At 35.0% G+C, this 20510-nt stretch overlaps 1 protein-coding gene across 1 annotated transcript in view; it reads right to left on the bottom strand.

Moving 5' to 3' along the window:
• LOC107720869 (adhesion G protein-coupled receptor A3-like) overlaps nt 1–20510 on the bottom strand; it is a gene marked incomplete at its 5' end in the record, with an annotated part of 91183 nt that overhangs the window by 31595 nt on the left and 39078 nt on the right. Inside the window, one exon of the mRNA XM_016528702.1 lies at nt 8015–8204. Coding sequence (XP_016384188.1) covers nt 8015–8204 — 190 coding nt within the window. The remainder of the gene's footprint in view (nt 1–8014; nt 8205–20510) is intronic.

Genomic DNA, 20510 nt, shown 5'->3' with positions numbered 1-20510 from the left:
CTCACACACTCACACTCACACACACTCACACTCACACACTCACGCTCACACACACTCACACTCACACACACTCACGCTCACACACACTCTCACGCTCACTCACACTCTCACTCACACTCTCACTCACACTCTCACTCACACTCACTCACACTCACTCACACTCACACTCACACACTAATGCACACGAGGAGTCAAACAGACATTAATCTGTGTGTGCAAGCAAAGCATTAGAAAGATCAGGAGCTGTTCGCTTCCTTCAAAGAATAATTCACCTAACATTGCAGAGACAGAAAGAGATGTTTAGCGGGCGAGTAAAGATCTCCTAAAGGACTATAATGCAAAAATAAATAAATATCTAATTATTTACAAATCAATAGAATTTTCACCTTTGAAATATAATAATAATAATAATTTAAAATTTAATGATTGAAATGAAAAGTTAAAATAAAAACATTCATTGAAATTTAACAAATATTATAAAAAATACAAATATATAAAAATTATATGTAAATAAAAATAAAATTCTATAAAAATAACTAACAAAATTTAAACTTTAATTTAACGTAAAGACCCTTTAAGACCAAGTTTTTGAGCATAAATTTACAAAATGTTTCACCCTTAAAATCAAAATAAAATAGTAATAATTAAAGGTTTTTTATGAATGAAAAAAATATTATTAAAAATGTACAAGCAAATAAGAAATAAATTTAATTTAATAAAATTATAATAATAATCAAATAATTAAGAGTCTTAAACTTTAAGACTCTTAAGCCTTTTCTTTTATTTAACATTGTACTTTAGTTTTCCTCCCTAGTTGTAATTATTCTGAATGATGATTCTCATTACTGTTATATAATGCTGTTGTTCTCCTTTAAAACAGCATAAATTAAAGGCTTTGCCAAAATCAGCAAACCGAGACGCTTCTTAACAGGCTTTGATGAGATTCGTCCTGAAACGACCCTCATACAGCGAATGTGTTTTAATGAGACCGGCTCAGAGAGAAGAAACCAGACTGATCTCCAAACGCATTCACAAACGAACCAATACACAACGCAAATGAAACGTATATATGTATAAATATAAAGGGCTCTTTAGGTAGAGAATGAAACAGGCGATGCATCAAATGAATGGGAGGCAGTTTATTCAGAACTGATTATTCAGAGGGATCGGCATTTAACCAGGATTTATTAGCAAACAGCTGTCCGCAGTGATATACAACTGATATGAGAGGCTTTCTGTCCCATTTAAACCAATAAACCCCACTTCTGGACAGAACCAAGCTTTCAGAACCATCATAATAAAGCAATAACACATTTAGTAATACAAGAAAAAACACTTTTTAAATAATCCAGTCTGGTCATAAACTAGTTGTCAAATAAGTCTGGAACTGTATATTATGAATATTGTTGGCTCCGTGACGAACTGCTTTTATTCCTCTTTTGTAAGTCGCTTTGGATAAAAGCATCTGCTAAATGCATAAACATAAATGCAAAAAAAATCTGTACTTACTATTAGAGTAACAAACCTGCTAAGGCAATATGTCTCGCAACATTTATGCAGAAAAATCGAAATAAAACACACAATAAATAAATAAATAAATAAAAATAATAAAATAAATAAATAAAATAAAAGGAATCTTTAGGTCAAACTACTTAAAGTGACCCTCGATGTTGAATGGACACGCCAGAAAATATATATAAAAAAAATAATATTAAACAAAATAAAACATTAAATAATATAAAATAAAATAAAAATAAAGGACACTTTTTAGGAAGTCAAACTACTAATGACTTAAAGTGACCAAAAACATTGAACGGACATGCCAGAAAGTATCTATAGAATAGAACGGAATAGAATAGAATAGAATAGAATAAGGGAAAAAAGAAAAGAAAAGAACATTTAAGAAAAAAAAAGAAAAGAAAAGAAAAGAAAATCAGAATCAGAAAGAGCTTTATCAGAAAGAGCTTTATTGCCAAGTATGTTTGCACATACAAGGAATTTGTTATAGTGTCACAAGCTTCCAGTACACGGAAAATATATATATATATATATATATAGTATATAAGACTACTAATGAATTACTCAAACTGACTCTAAACATGAATCGGACACGCCAGAAAGTGCTTCTCTGCAGTCTCACTCCGTGTCAATGGATCAGAGGTGATTCGGTAGCAACACCCAGAGAACATTAATCCAGCACAAGCAACCTGTGAGAAGAAAACTCACTAAATGTGCTTTAAAAGTCGGTCTCTCATGGGTTAATCCGTCTCTGGAGGTGAATGTTTTCAGGCTCCTAATTGAACATGCAGTATGTTCAACGGTGACTCATTCGTCTACAAAACTCACAGCAACTGCTTTAAACATGAACCCACGGAGCTGCTTTCGCTCTGCACAATGTTTGTCTTCACCGCTGGGATGGGTAGTTAGTCCTGGTCAACGTGACCCAGCGAGATAAACCTCCCGGAGGACTGAGGGTCGGATCTGTCCTGCTGGAACCGAAACGCTGCCACACCACAGATAATGGTGCAGTAATGCAGTACTGCGTTATAATGCACCAATACATCAACTAACATACTTCACTGCTTCTTGCTCTCAGACGCCTGTGAAGATCATTTTAGGCATTAAAAGAATAGCTCAGCCAAAAATGAAAAAGTGCTCACCCTCAGGCCATGCAAGATGTGGATGAGTTTGTTTCTTCATCAGGTTTGGAGAAATGTAGCATTGCATCACTTGCTCTGCAGTGAATGGGTGCCGTCAGAATGAGAGCTGATAAAAACATCACAATAATCCACAAGTAATCCACAGCACTCCAGTCCATCAGTTAACATCTGGAGAAGACAAAAGCTGAAACAAATCCAGCATTAAGACGCTTTTAACTAAAATACCATTGAGTCCATAATCCATAATAACACTTCCTCCAGTCAAAAAGTGTTCTGGTGTGAATCAGGAGAGAAATCTGCACAGATCAAGCAGCGTTTAAACAGCTCTAAACAAATATGTGGCTGGATTTTGATGTGAGAGACAACAGCAGATGGACTTTTTCACTGGAGGAAGAGTTATTATGGATTATGAACTCTGGTATTTTAGTTAAAAACGTCTTAATGCTGGATTTGTTTCAGCTTTTGTCTTCTCCAGATGTTAACTGATGGACTGGAGTGCTGTGGGTTACTTGTGGATTATTGTGATGTTTTTATCAGCTGTTTGGACTCTCATTCTGACGGCACCCATTCACTGCAGAGCATCCATTGCTGAGACACTGATGCAATGCTACATTTCTACAAACCTGATGAAGAAACAAACTCATCCTATTGATTGTCTAAGGATGAGGATATTAATATAAAAAAAAACTATTCCTTTAAGCATTTTCCACCACAATCACATCACACTTTCTCACTAAACACCAAAGAAAACAACTCAAAAATGTCAAAAAATGGCACCGTTTCCGGTCACGACTTACGTGCCAAAAGCCGTTTAAGAAAAGTCCTGGTGATAAACACAGTTTTAAGACTTCCCGTCTGTGGGCGAAGAAACCAAACAGTCTTTGTGTGACTAAGCTTACAAAGAAACACAGACCAAAATAAAGGTTCTGAGATATTTCAGGCAACATGCAGAAGAAAAAAAACAGTTCATGGCTCATTAAGCCACAACAAACAGCCTCAATCAACAAATAAATAAATAAATAAAGCACAGATATATCAGAACAGGAGGGCATTTCTAACTACTCAGGTCCTTATATAAATTTCATATAAATTAATCTCTTTAATTAATAGTAATACTATACTTCCAGCCTTTATGTATAATGCATTATAAAAGTAATGCATTGTGTACATTCTAATGCATTGTACCTTTTCATAAATAATTATAATCAAAGTTAAAATGCATTATCATATTTGAAGGTTAGTTCGTCGTGTTTTAATGCATTATACATTTTAAAGGTGTAACAATGAATAAATATGTATTATAATGTATTATAGCTTTTATTCATGAGATCATACAAAGCATTATAAGGTGCATTACAAAGCATAATTAATGCATTAAAATAATTGTATAATGCATCACACATACACACACACACACACACACACACACACACAGACATACATATATAAAGGCTTTAAATAAAGTGTTAACAAAATAATTAATGATATAATAATTCATAACGAATTATACAACTTCTATAAGTATATTCAACCTTCCATGGATGCATACAGAACATTTACATTAAGTACTATATAGAAAATCTCAACTGCTTGATTATTATATTGTCAAAAAATTTAAACTATATGTAAATATGTAAATGTAAAGATTTTAATCTATACAAACTATTTTTTGTATTTTGTTATATATACACACACACACAAATACATTATGGAGCGATACATTTCAATTGCTTGATTGTTTAAATCATTGCAAAATCTCAACTATATTATTGCACAGCTGTAATCTAAAAAAATATTAAGATATTATAAACATTAACATCATTATTTTCTGTAAAGCTGCTTTGATGCGATGCATATTGTGAAAATCACCATCCAAATCATTTTTAATTTTGACTCATGCACAGCAATCACACCATTTTATTTGAGTAAATAAACATAGCTTCTTCTACAGCTTTCTGGAGGAAACATTGCATTAGGCTTTTACTGTTATGCAAAGACATATAAGTCTATATAAGTCTCAGCAGGCCAGATGAAATTTCACGTCTTCTAGGCTGCGTTAAGAACACTCAAAACTGCATGCCAAGTAATTCAGATAAAACACAAGCACAAATGACTGGCTTCTGGAAACAGGCTGCGTTCTCTGCCTGCTCTGTCACGCACATAACGCAATGAAGAAGTAGGAATGTGCTATCAGCGCGCCACGGGGAGCAGGTGTCTAACGGCTGACCGGTGGGAGTGGCGTCAAGGTGAACGACAGCTGAATGTGCATTAAACAACTTCACATCAGCTTCTCCTTCAAGACATCAGCAGAATCCAGACAAGCTGCTGTCCTCTCATCACCGCATCGGTCTCCGTTCAAGCAGACGGACAGAAAACGGCTGCATTGCAAAGGGCTGATGTCGTGACCTCTTTCAATTGTTTACCTTCCAAATGTCAGAGCTGGATGTTGAGATCTGTGACAGTAGACATGCATCTAAGCTACAGTGACCTCGAGCACGTTTACAAGCTCAGATACGGAAATATCCTGCCCATCCTGATCAAAATAAGACTAATTCTTCCTCAATTTATTAACTTTGTATTTAGTCCGAGTCAGTTAAAGCTGCTTCAAATTCTGTGTTTAAAGACCCATCGCAGAGTAAAAGGAGGAATAAAACATGTATCAGAGGCGGCTCTGATGCTGCTTTACTTCTGTGTAAAGTGATGCAGCATCGGTGGATAAGAGTGTGTTTACAACTTGGGTTTAATGTTTAAAAATGATTTAAATGACATTTATTTAATTTTTAATATTGTCAATTTCAACTTTGTATTTTCATGTTTCTAGATTCATTTTAATATGTAAAAAATATTAAAATTATATTATTTCTGCACTAATTTTTAAATATTTTTTTATTTGCAAATTTGTATTTTCATGTTTCTAGATTCAGATTTTAATATTTAAAAATTGTTCAAACGATATTATTTGTGCACATATATTTTTCATTTACAACTTTGTATTTTCATGTTTATAGTCATACTATAATGCATACAATACTTCAATTACATTTGTGCACATATCATTTTTTAATTTTTACTTTGTATTTTAATGCATCTAGATTCATATTTTAATATTTAATTTAAATGAAATTATTTGTACACTTTTAATTTCTGGGAAAATGCATTTATGACACCTTAATTTTAAAGTAATTAAATCAGCTTAACATATTTAATCAGATGATTAGTCTTTAACTAGTTTGATTAATAAAGGCTTGTTTGGATTTTGAGAATGTGGGCTTAGAAAATTAATGATCTGATAATATGATCACATAATCTGAAAATAACCAAATATTAACAGTATTTTCTCACTATATATGTGTGATAATGCATCAACTGTTTGCTAGGTATATAAATGCAAGTCTGAACATTGCAAAAACTACTATTACAGAAACCAGATTTGGTTTGAATCAATTTATGCAAAAAGCACAAAAAGGTTTGCAATTACATTTTAGCCAGTTTTGTGGAGAATATGACAAAACTACTGTTGATCCACACTAAAAATACATCTGGGAGAAGAGCAGCAGGTTCAGAAACTAAATTATAGTATGAAACTGCAGGAATATTGTGAAAAAGCAAGAAAGCAACAAAGAAAGCATGCATGCAAACAAGAAAGCAAGCAACAAAAAGCGTCAGGTCAGAAACAAACACGGTTGCATGTAATAGACTGATTGTAAAGACTTCAATCTGGAAAATCAGGTAAAGTACAGTAAATTACAGAACCTATAAATACATATCTGATCCTGGACCACAAAACCAGTCTTAAGTGTAAATCTGAATATTGATGTATGGTTTGTTAGGATAGGACAATATTTGGCTGAGATACAACTATTTGAAAATCTGGAATCTGAGGGTGCAACAAAATCTAAATATTGAGAAAATCATCTTTAAAGTTGTTCAAATGAAGTTCTTAGCAATGCATATTACTAATCAAAAATTAAGTTTTGATATATTTACAGTAGGAAATGTACAAAATATCTTCATGGAACATGATCTTTACGTAACATCCTAATGATTTTTGGCATAAAATTTTTTTTATAATTTTGACCCATACAATGTATTGTTGGCTATTGCTACAAATATACCCCAGCGACTTAACACTGCTTTTGTGCTCCAGGGTCACAAATATGACCTAATCACATCACAAGATATGATGCATGTTTGATAGATGCTGGAATCCCAGATCAGATCAGTGCAATTCAGCAGTGACTGAATTTGATTTGCATCAACTATGAAAAAGGGTAAAAAATAAAAATAAAAAATATAACAATTTAACAAGATTACAGTCACTTTAAAGTGACAGCATTGACTGTGCTGATGGAGAACAGACGCTGGAGAGCAGCGATCTACACGGCAACATCTGCAGCTCTAGAGCAGCTCTGATGAAACCGAGCAACAGGTTCACAAACCCAATCCCAGCGGCGCCAGTTTAGCACGGCACGCGCGTTCATAAATGCGCTTCGCAAACGGTTTGAAAGCCCCTTTTCCTCAGACACTGCGGACTGCGGGTGTGGTGGCTGCATCAGCTCCCAGCGACTTAACACTGCTTTTGTGCTCCAGGGTCACAAATATGACCTAATCACATCACAAGATATGATGCATGTTTGATAGATGCTGGAATCCCAGATCAGATCAGTGCGATGCAACGTTTTTTTCACCTCCTTTAACGCGTGAAGTTCAAAGCATCACGAGAACATCAGCACTTCCATTCACTGTGGAAAACCACTCAGGTCCACACGCACGACCAGAATCGATGATATAACATCTCAAATTCAATTGAATCCAGCTCTATTATGCGAGAAACACTTTGATTTTTCGTGCATCGCTCGCGCATCCCGCACGATGAATATTTCGCTCAACCGTGCACAACAGAAGCATTCAGGTTTCGATGCATAAACCGCTGTGGTGCACCGGACTGACCTCCCAGTCGATGGAGTCCCACTCGTCGGCGAACATTCGGCGGCTGTGAGCTCGCGCGCTCGGCGCCACTAGGGACGATCGGATGGCATTGCGCTCTCAAAATCCACACCAAATCACTCTCAGGCGGCGAAATCCCACATATCCCGAGCATGAGTCCGAGCGGAGACCGATGGAGTCATGTACACGCCGCTGCCGCTCGTTGAGAGCTGCGCGTAAAAGCGCCGCGCTCCGCTTCGCCATGAAGAATGAAGGGGGCGAACAAGTGCCCTCGCTAATTACTCATTTACCTGAGGCTTTCACCGCGTACAGTACACTTATGACAGGTTCAGTCCTTGTGGAGTGAGTCAGGCTCATAGCTGAGCTGATGGAGAAACATCCTCAACAAGAGTTACTGCATTTCTTACCTAATTTGGTGAACGCAACTGGTGTCGAAACGCTTCTGCGCTTGCCATCGTCCGCAAGATTTGACGAATTCCCCGTGCACGGAAAGAGTTTTCCATTGCGGAAGACGATCAGCTGCAGCTTACAGGTGCAGTTCTCCCCAGACCGGGGGCCAGCCAGCGGGAAATGTATGGAGGCGATGGCCAACGTGTTCTGCAAACGGAGAAACGCATGTGAGACATGTGCATCTGATGCGCAGACGTGTGTCAGCTCCTGTCTGATTGAGAGAGAAGGGCAAAGTGCTGGAGGAAGCAGGGGTTTCTGCTTGTCTTTGGTCTGCCGCAGAGGTGGAAATGATTCTGAGCAGCACAGCTCACTACAACATCAGCTTAAAGCAGCAGTCTGATAAAAACAGCACAGAACCAGAGGGGTTATCAGCATCATCAGCCTAAGAAGAGCTTCACCTCTTTATCTGTTAGGATAGTGGGGAATGTGTCAATGTCTACTGCAGATGCTAAAGGCGAAGAAAAACATGCTATTTTGGCCTTCTGAAAACGCATTTGAGTACACACACACACACACAACTGGATAGTATCATTCATAATAATTTGTTAAAAATAAATAGTTAAAATAAAAATATATAAATATTTTATAATTAAAATCAAATACCATAACATTATGATGATAATAATAATAATAATAATAATAATAATAATAAAATGCATTCCAGTAGTATCACTGGATAGTGCCACTTATAATAACTGGTTTAAAAAAAAAAAACTATGATTTTCTCTTTCAACATTTTGTGCAATCCCATTAAAATGCATTATAGTAAAAATATAAAATACAATAAAATATATTAATACAAAATAAAAGACATTGCAGTAGTATCACCGGATAGTACATAAATTATACAAACTGGTTAAATAAATAAATATATACACCAATAATCCATGATTTTCTTTTTCAACATTTTGTGCAATCCCATAAAATATAAAAAATGTGAGTGTGAGAATATGAGTGTATATACAGTATATATATATACACATACATGAAAATATTCCACTAGTATCACTGTAAACTAGATAGACAGATAGATAAACAAACAAACATTAATTAATTAATTAATTGATAAATAAACACTAATAACCCACGATTTTCAGCACTTTGTGCAATCCCAGTCACATTTAAAACATTTTGAGGTTGGAAGTTACAGGGTGAAAACCCCCATCAAATCAGACAACATGATCAAGAGAGAGAGTTCAGCCTTTAGAGAAGTAAAAATGTGTGGTTCAGCTCGTGCCATCAGTGCTTATTAAAAACTCGAGAGCAGCGGATCTGATATAAGGTCATGTGTGATGAGTGCCTGTGTCAGCGTCTGCTCCGGGAAGAGAGAAATCAGTCTGTCGAGCAGCGAGGAGTTTCATTGACAAAACCAGGCGCCTCTTTAGTCATGGCATGATTTCCATACGTGACTCACGGCTGGAGCTGCAAGCGTCCTTTACCCAGAGTGCACTGCAGCATCCCAATTACATTCCAGCAGCTCTTCAATGCAGCACTGCTCGCACTCTCATCTACACCACACACACTTTCTCTGAATGAAGAATGACATTTATTTGAATTTGTCTGCGTAAGAGGTCTCTCGTTTCACCCTGACTGTAACTGCTGTATCTGAAAAAGCCTCTGGTTCGTCCTCAGTTCGTGTGAAGCGGATCGTTTATGAAGGCGACGTTCAGCACCAAGGACAGCAGCCAAACACATTTTTATAAAGGGAATGGTTCTATTATTGTGAGAAAACAATATATAGCTTCATTCGAACGGGTTATTTGGCTCAAATACATTTCTTTTTATAATACACATTGTTTCGAAGCATAGCCATTGTTTAGAAAGAATAGCTGACAAACACTTAATGATCAATTCAAAGGAGACAATGAGAAAAACTGCTTAAGATGTTTAAGTAGATGAAGAAATAACCTTGGACGAAACCAAGATGCTTTAACCCTGTAAAGCCTGATATATGAAATACAGTCTTGCATTTTTAAATGGAACGGTTTATTGAAGCTTTAGACAAAATAATTAAAAATAATCTCTTTGCATGTGTTTTTTTGTTTTTGTTTGATGCATCAGGCTTTTATGGCTCATATAGTCTGCAGTGAGAATATGAAGTAAAAACAGCTCAATTTTATTCAGACTCAAACTCAGCAAAAATCTGAATGTGGTGCAGATGCTGATATTTATATGATGAAATTCTGATGCTTGTAATGTGAATCAGTGAGATCTTTATAACACTACAGCAGATACTGACATAAAATGCTATAAATATCAGCGGTCGCTCTATACACATCTGCTGTACCTTCTTTTGACATATAATATATGTCATATAAACATATAATGCAGTGATTGAGAGCTGAATAAATAAAGGCTCCTCAGAAGATGTGAGATGTTCTGGAGGCTTGTGAAGATCATTCCTCCGCTGAGGAACAGTGAAAGTAAAGCTTCTGGAAACAAACGCTCCTCAAAAGATCCTGAGGATCAGATTTGAGACTCTAAAACATGATTGATGGAGAATCAAGTAAAGCTGAGCTGCTTCAGTCCAGTAAGTGTTCATCTGGAGATATTACTGCAGTTATTCTGACCTTTACTTGATAAAAACCAGTCAAGATTTGACACCTGAAGCTCCAGCTGAAGCTGGACGTTTGTACAGTTACACTAAAAGAGCTTTGACTGGATAAAAAAACTCTAAACGATCAATCAGACGACAGAATGCATGCAGGAGATCGAGTGTGAAACAGGTTTAACAGCAAAGTTTGATTATTTAGAGCCTTAGAAATGTGTGCATCAAATACGATCCAGTAGCTTTATAGGGTTAAACATATATATATACACAATGCATCCATGCATTCATACATACACAAACATTAGTTTAAACAGATGTAATCCAGACAGAATGCATAAAATTAATTTGGTGTTTAATTAAATAAGATTAAAATGACCAGTAAGAAAAGCCGAATCCATGCAAATATCCATGCACTCAGTTTCAGTGATCCTTACAGTAAAGCAACTTTGTGCACTAAAATAAAAATACAAATTCTCAGAAAATACATAATGCATATTACAAAAGAACAACTTAGTGAAAACATGATATTAATTTCAGTGAATGCAAAACGTAGTTAGAATTAATTTTTGTATTCTATATAACACGTTCAGCTGCAACACATTCACATTAATTTCAACACCAAGGTTGTGGGTTTGATTCCCAGAAAATGCATGGGTTAATAACGTGTATATAATGCAATGTAAATTTCTTTAGATAAAAGCATTTGCCAAATGCATGAATGTAAAACTGTTAACATTCATTTACATTAATACCAGTGTCGAATGTCTTTTATTCTGCTAGAAATCACAAAAACATAACACCGAATATTAGTTTGGAGGACCAAATTCAGAAATGATTCAAATTTAAGACAGTAGATGTTTAAAACCAACATGCAAAAGCACTGCTAGAGAAAACAAGCATTAAAGTGCATTACAGTCACTGAGCTATAACATAACCCATGTGATTCTGTCGCTTATTCATTAGCACCTTTAACTAAACAGACTTTGCACTACGAGCAGTTCATTCGTGTACATCCTAAACTGAAGTGCTGGAAGCAGCAGCAGTTTTTAAAAACATGAAGCAGCTCTTTGAGAATGGAGAGAATCACGTATTGCAGCAGAGCCTGTAACAGCGAGAGTGTAACATCAAAATGAAAGAGACTAATTTACAAAGCTCTCCTCTCTTTTTTGCACTTGGATAATTCGTGTTGCATTACTCAGAGAAAGATAAGAAGAAAAAACGTTGTCATGCCAACTGGCTGCTCTACCATTAAAATGTTTGGACTAAAGAGGAGTTTTCACACAGAATATTAGATGTTTACATTCTCTGACGAACATAAAAGCAGTGTTTGTCTTTGTAAAACATCACCAACATATGGTGTTTCTTCCTGTCTTTGGATAAAAACATCTACTAACAGCATAAATGTAAACGCCTGTGGGATTTTTACACATATTTTCTGCTCCAGAAGTGGAAATGGTGCATCTAGGTATTTAAAAGAATGCTAAACAAATGTCAAAATAACTATGGTACTCGAATATACAATGCAGTCTCTTCTGCTCAACAGGGCTGCATTTATTTGATCAAAAGCACAGTAAAAATTGTAAAATATTATTACAATTTAAAACAGCTGTTTTCTGTGTGAATATCTGTTAAACCGTAATTTATTTCTGTGATCAAAGCTGTATTTTCAGCATCATTACTCCAGTCTTCAGTGTCACATGATCTTCAGAAATCAGTATAATATGCTGCTTTGCTGCTAAATTATCAATGCTCAATTATTAATAATGTTTCTTATTATTATCAATGTTGAAAAGAGTTTTTGCTGCTTGATATTTTTGTAGAACCTGTGATACATTTTTCCCAGGAATCTTTGATGAAAAATAAAATAAAAAAAATTTAAAAAAAATTTTTTTGTAACATTATAAATGTCTTTACTGCCATTTTTTATTAGATGATTATTAATATTATTATTATTATGTACTTTAGTGATCATTTATTATCAATTATTATTGGTGCTTAATTATTAATAATGTTTCTTATTATCAGTTTTGATAATAATAAGAATATAAAAATTGTTGCTGCTTAAAATGTTTGTAGAAATAAAGGATATATTTTTTGATGTTTATTTGAGGAATAGAAAGTTCAAAAGAACAGCAACATTATAAATGTCTTTACTGTCACTTTTGATCAATGTAATGCATCCTTGATGAATAAAACTATTAATTTCTCCTTTTTCTACCCCAAACTTATGAATGGTAGTGTATCACGGTTTCCTCAAAAATATTGTTCAGCACAACTGTTTTCAACATTAATAATAAACAGAAATGTTTCTTGAACAGCAAATCAGCATATTAGAATGATTTCTGAAGATCATGTGACACTGAAGACTGGAGTAATGATGCTGAAAATACAGCGTTTTTATCACAGAAATAAATTACAGTTTAACAGATATTCACATAGAGAATAGCTGTTTTATATATTAAAAATATTTCACAATTTTTACTGTATTTTTTGATCAAATAAACGCAGCCTTGGTGAGCAGAAAAGACTTCATGTTACATGTTCTACACACAGCAGCTCCAAACACCCCAGGGTTTGTCTGTACTACAGTATTCACTTCATTTACAGTGTCAAAGGGAAGATTTAATCTCAAATTACTCTCGCTTGTCATTACGCGACTAAAAAAAGGCCACGGCATGAGAGATGGAGCGCATAAAACCCCAGCGATGGAACAGGATGGATGAAGCTCTCGGTTTATTTAAAGAAGTCTTTTCCATCATCAATTACCCACAGATTCCAGTGCGTTCATGTGCTTTTATGAATCACTCTCTCTGCTCTGAGCCGGACGTGATGAACGCAGATGAGTTTCAGCGCAGAAACATCATTCAACACCGTGATTCCTGGACGAGAGTCTCCAGAGAACGTTTCAAGAACCGCACATATGACCGTTTAGTATGAATTATCTATAGCAGGGGTGTCCACAGCTACTGAAATACACTAGGTTAGTGGGTTATCTGAATGGCTAGTTGGACTTAAAGAAGCCCTGGATAACTACACCGGTTTAATCGATGCATCGTTTCTACACAGCGCTTTGAATTTAATGGCGCTCAATTATTTATCACATTGTTGCAACTGCTTCGCACATCTCTTTCATGCGATCACCAGCAGCCTCGTCACATCTCCAGCTGTGATTGGACCTGAAATGTGCTTAATGTTTTTCCTGAGGAGTCGATATTTTCTTTGGCGTGTCAAAAACGCTAATGAGTTTTGATGAGTTTGATCAGCAAACGAGCGAGTGAACAGCAGAAACTCACGGCTGTGCTACAATAACGCAAATTAACATGAAATCAAAACGGACTCCATTTACTTTGATTTATCAGTGCATGCGATTCTAAAACATAAATGATACAAAATGCTATTTTAATGTTTCAGTTAAGCTTTGTTTGGAATAAAACATTTTTTTTACTTTTTTTATAAAATCAGACATCAAGAGACTACAACGGACAGTCAGGACTGCTGAGAGGATTATTGGTGTCCCTCTGCCCAGCCTCCAAGATCTTTACATCTCCAGAGTGAGGAAAAGGGCTAAAAAAATCACCTTGGACCCCTCACACCCAGCCCACTCTCTCTTCGAACTGTTGCCTTCTGGTCGGCGCTACAGAGCACTGACCACCAGAACAGTCAGGCACAAGAACAGTTTTTTCCCACAAGCTATATTCAGTCTGAACAATTAATCTTTCATAATTATACATCGTCCATCACAACTAACATAGTTATGTAGTTATCTGATATTAAACTGCACACTTTGTAAATAACATATCTGCACATTTATCTAAACAATTACTTTTGTTCCTATACTTCTATTTCTGTATATAGTACATTATTCAATTTTTCTTTTTTTTATTATATTAGTGTTATATTACATCCCTACTGTGTTATCCCTATGTATGTCTGCACTATCATGTATGTCTGCACTATGTTTGTACTTTCTTCTACACTGTAAGCTCCTGTCGTCAAGTCAAATTCCTTGTGTGTGTAAACATACTTGGTAATAAAGCTCTTCTGATTCTGATGCTGATTGGGATCGGGATCCAGTGGGACCCAATGGGAGTGGAAGGTTAAGAAAATGTCAAAAAAATATAGCGCTGGTCCCTCCGTTCCACGATTTGGCGCATAACACGAATGACAGATTTACATAAACACTAGGCTTTGCCAGGTCAGCGTGACAAACCTAGCCCATGCCAGTCAAAAACAGCCCAAAGTACCATCAAAACTCAAAATATGCCATTTCCATAGCTAGAAGGCAGAGCATGTGGCTTTCCCCTGACCACGCAAAAATGCCACCAAAACGGACCAAAATGCCCTTGCACAATTAAATTAAATCTATTACGTCTTTTGCAAACAAAGGGAAAATGAACGGAAAGTGTCAATTGTGGCATTAAATTGAGATCAGCTCATTTTGCACCATATTTCTATTTCTCTGCGTTGCGCATTGTAACCAATCACACACGATGCTGTTGAGTTTATGAATGCAATGGCCAATCAGAGGCGTTCAGATGAGTCATCGCTGAAACACCGTTTTGTTCAGAGCGTGCGCTTGCTGACTAAACAACAAAGTGCAGATGTGCGTACAACGTAAGAGATTAATTTCACAGTGTAGACATCTTCATTGATTATAATGATTTTTTTTTTTGAGAGTGCTTAAACTTGCGAAGTTAGTCACAATATTCTTTACTTTCGCTTTTCGAGTTTGAATAAGCGTGGAAATAAAAATGTTATAATTAGCAACTTGCTAAATTTTTTATTAAACTGTGATCACGTTAAATACAAATTCAGTCCAATTAAAATAAAAATGTTTTTAGCCATGACACCCATATCTGGTACTTGCCTAAAAAGCCGGGTTTATGATGTTTGTAGTTACATTAAGCTACTTTTAGCCTTACCCTGGAGTTGGTTCACCCTCCTCCTATGCCTAAAATACATATTTTACAGACACTGTTATGTGCATTGATCATAAACACAGCTCAAAGGCTTCCTACCTGTGGTCCTCCTTCACAAAACTTAACTTTTAGTGCAGTTTTATCATAGGTAGAATGCAAAATATTTCAATACAAGCATTTTGGTCAAATGTTATTTATGGAATATCTCCAACCTGCTGATTATTGGAAAAAAATCGCATTATTGGTGCACATGTTATAGGTATTATTATGTTAAATAATAACAACAACAACAACATTTGTCTAATATACCAGTTCTCAAATAAATAATAAAAATAATTGAATGTGCCTCTCTAATGCTAAATAAATAAATAAAAATAATAAATACATAAAAATAAATAAATAATGTACATACAAACAAACAAAAACTGTAATGGGGTACAAAAGTATACCGCAATCATGAAAAATGCCACTAAACTACTTTCAGAAAAGGAAAGTAAGCAACTAATTTTAAAATAAGACAAATATACTTATGAAATCACTAAGCTTCACCAACAGCCTTTACTATGACAATAATTCTGATTTCAGAAGTAATTCCACACTACAGATTCAGAAACACTATAAACAATATGCAAACATCAAAATCCACTCAATATATTCATACACCATTATTAGATGCTTCATTAATGATTGAGCTTTTTGTAAATCATTAACAACAATCACGAACACATCTAGTTCTGAACTCAAGAATCAAAACGGCCCAATCTCAGCACATTAAAGCAGCTCACATCATTCCCTTCAGCATGGAAAGAAACACACACTGACCTCACCAAGTGCTTTTTCAGTTTGTCCTGAAATCCTCCAGTTTGCTCCCAGATGAATCACAATTATTCCACAAAGATACATGAAAAATAATTTAGAAAAATACAAGGACTGAGTTATTTAAGAGAAGCTGAACTAAAGACCTCAAACTCACTTTTGGGTACAAATTTGTCCCCAAAATATGGTTAAGTAGGTACACACACACACACACAGTCTCGTGAGTTCTCCAGATCTGCTGAAACACTATAAACTATCATTCAAGTAAATTAAAAGAGAGAAACACTGAGCAGATGGCTTCAGTCATGCACTGGGTAAAAATGTTAAAAAATAATCTGTACTGTCATTCACCATATGCTCAAATCCTTATTTAACAAAATATGTGTCTAGAGAGTTCTGAATGATCGCAAATCTGAAGATGCAACATATGAATTATAAAACAGCACAGCAGAAATACTGCGTCATTTCTCCGTTTTGTCTCTGCATTCCCTCAGTTCTCCTCTGTTAAAGTGAATCATTTTTACACACCTGTTTCTTGGCATTGTGTGTATTTTCTATAAATTCTCTCAGAAGCAGTAAATGTCATATATAAAGCTCAGCATATGAGTTTGTAGACCGATTATGGGTCATAACTAGAGCAATAACTGAATGCTGATGCTTTATTGTATAAGCAGGGATGATACAAATTTTCAATTAAATTATGTAAGTGATGATGTTTTTAAGTTGCATGTGGTGAATAAAAATATTATTTTTAAAACTTTATTTCCTTCCTTATTTTCTCCATGCATTCTACACACATGGCCCGTCTAGAGACTTTTACACATATTTATATTTAAAAAGCATCCAAGAAATGTAATTGTATATCTCATTCAGTCTTTTGTGCTGTCCAAGTATTTTTATCAAATGTAAGTGATATTAATTAAATTAATACATTTAAAGTTAATAAATATATTTAAATAAATTAATATTTGTATAAAATATATTATTTACATTTTAAATATTTTTATTATTATTATATTTATATATTATCCAATGCTTATCCAATAGCTTAGAATTTATATAGTGTTTCTTATGCATGAAAAATAATTACATTGTGTGCAAAATAAAATTGAAAAATAAAATTGCTAAGCTGTTAATCCTTTGATAAAGTCTTCAGGTTTCAATTTATTTTATTCAAAAATGCTACAAAGTAACAGATTTCCCTGCTGTGATGTTACCACATTGAACGTCCTTGACGCAGCAGTTTTCCTCTTCAGGAAAGCTGAAAAAAAGTCTAATCCAGCTAATATTTTACAATAAGAATATTACAGGAAAAGACAGATGTTGTTTACAGAAATGAAACTGTTCCATTATGATGGTGTAGTTCAATCAACAGATCTACGACTCGTTCATGAGCTCTGAGGAGCGTTTGGTCATGGTCATGTCCCCCTGACGCCACTCCAGCTGACAGAACAACCCTGATTAATGCAGATCATCAAATTAAAAAGCTAATGCATAAAAGATCTTCAGCTGGTTTCAGGAAAGGGCAGACTCACCTGGGGGTGAAGGAGCACTGAGGAGCCCAAAAACATGTTATCTATCAACTTCAGCATCATTTCCGACTGACTCTACGACTGCTGATATTTAACACATCAGCATCAGAAAGTACTGCAGCTAAACATTGGATTTTAAAAGCATGTGATGGTTCAGCAATATTAAAGGAATATTGCAACCAAAAATGAGAATAATGCAATGAGAAATCTGAACATTCAGGTTCTAAAATCTTGTTTGATTTTGTTGACATATTAAATGTTTTTACAGAAGGGATTTTGGATTTCTCTTTTTATTACTCCAGAAATCAGAAAATACTGTCAACAGGCAGAAAAAAACAAAAAATGCATTTTTTTTTAGGAATAAAAAGTTATATAAATCAGTATAAATGTTACTTGAACAAACCCCTCTATAAAAACCTTCAGAATATAGACAGGAATAAAACTGCTATGTTTCATGTACAGAAGTGTTACTGAAGTGGAGAAAGAAACTCTTTAAAGATATGTATTGTAATTGAAATACAGACGTAAATATATACTGACGTAAAGTGCAATAATAAATCAGGTGAATGATATATCAACAAACCCCTCTATAAAAACCTTCAGAATATAGACAGGAATAAAACTGTAGAATTTGGTGTATGTAAGTGTTACTGGAATGGAGGAATAAACTCATTTTGAGAAAACTGCCTTTAAAGATATGTGTTGTAATTGAAATCTACAGACACAAATATATAAAGTGTAATAATAAATCAGGCAAATTATATATGAAGAAACTGCTCTATAAAACCCTTCAGAATATAGATAGGAATAAAACTGTAAAATTTGGTGTATGTGAGTGTTACTGAAGTGGAGATAAAACTAATTTTGAGAAAACCGTCTTCGAAGATATGTATTATAATTAAAATCTACTGATGTAAACAGATAAAGTGCAATAATAAAATCAGAGGAATATTATATGAACAAATCTCTCTGTAAAAATCTTCAGAATATAGACAGGAATAAAACTGTAAAATTTGGTGTATGTAAGTGTTGCTGAAAAGGAGAAAGAAACTAATTTAGAGAAAAACGCCTTTAAAGACAAGTATTGTAATTGAAATCTACAGGCGCAAAATAGCCCAAAATCTCAAAAATGCACCAGTGCATTGAAAAACAATGGCTTTGCCAGTAAATTGAAAAGTTATTGATGACACTGTCCAGAAATATTGGTGGCATTTGAAGGCATCTGGCATCACTGCAACATCAAGCACCTACAAAGCACAACAATTATGGGTGATTCTTCTACAAAGCCTGTAAATAAATCCAGCTCAGACCTGTTGGAGCTACAGCCTGCCACCAATAAATGTTGAGTGAATGAAGCTGAGATCTTCAGGAGAAAATTGTGTTTACTGAAAAGCCATCTTGATTCCTGGCGGCCCTAATGCTCTTATAAACAGAGTGATAAACAGGGTGAGATTGGTGCTCAGGTGCAGGTGTCTGATGGGAATGAAGCCAGATGAAGAGGCTCAGCAGGGAAAACCATTCTCGTTGAACCGTATTTACGCTGTTTGTTTATCTGTTGCCATTAAGGGCTAATACAAGCAGCACAACGGCCGAAAATACAATGAGTTTCACACCATAATATCATTGTAGCTGGTTAATCGGGAAATCCGACTCGAGATATGCCAGAGGGACAGCTTAGTCAAGAATCTAACATGCAGACTGTCTCTCTAACAGATTAATACTTTTGCAATCCTCTATTTCTACATCTGTGGGCTGTTACGATGATCTCATTGTCTCGCCGTCTGTTCTGCTTTCTAAGTGACTGGAGTCCTTAAAATATGTGTGAATGAGAGAGAGCAGATGATGAAGACGTCACTACATACAGTACAGATGCTCAAGACTTTTCTCTTTCTCAATGAAGTGAGTCAGAGAAATACAGATTAAATGGTAAAAAGAGCCCTAGGATGTGAAGAATGACTCGGTGATGATGATGTGTCCCCACAAACTTTTAATTCCTTCATATTAAACTCTCTTTTTATTCTGTATTGTTGTATTATTTCTCTTTTATCTGTTATTGTTGAGTCTGTATCTCCTCCACACAGTATTAGCTCATCGCTTCATCTGGACGGCTTCAACAAGATGATTCACTGCTGCCAGTATCACAATGATTTGTGCTTCAAGAGACAGTGCAAAATTCACTAGTATTTCACTTTCAATTCATGAGGGTGAATTTTAATTCATTAGGCTATGACACAGAAGTTGAAATGAAATTACAGGAAGATTGATTTACTGAATTGCAATTTTTAAAAAAATCTAAACTAGAAATGCATTCTAGGAAATTAAGTGTTCTTCCATCTTGGTGCACAAATATAATGAAATATATAAACTAAATACATATTTAGGTGACATCTACCCATGGACAGCTAGATAGACAGCTACATAGATGGATATATATATAGACAGATAGACAGATAGACTTTTAATACTTTTTTTTTCAAAAAATGACAACTTAATGAGTTTCTTCAAAATTTAATTCATTGTAGTTCTACTTCCTTACTATCAAATTTGAATGGCTCAAATTCTGCATCCTGTTTGCTGCTCATTTAAAATGCAACACTTTTACATGTGCATTAATGAATTTGGCAGACGATTTTAT

The sequence above is a fragment of the Sinocyclocheilus rhinocerous genome, unplaced genomic scaffold (genome assembly GCF_001515625.1).
Source record: "Sinocyclocheilus rhinocerous isolate Xijiao unplaced genomic scaffold, SAMN03320098_v1.1 scaffold5941, whole genome shotgun sequence".
Lineage (NCBI taxonomy): Eukaryota > Metazoa > Chordata > Actinopteri > Cypriniformes > Cyprinidae > Sinocyclocheilus > Sinocyclocheilus rhinocerous.
This window is presented reverse-complemented; position numbering and strand designations above follow the sequence as displayed.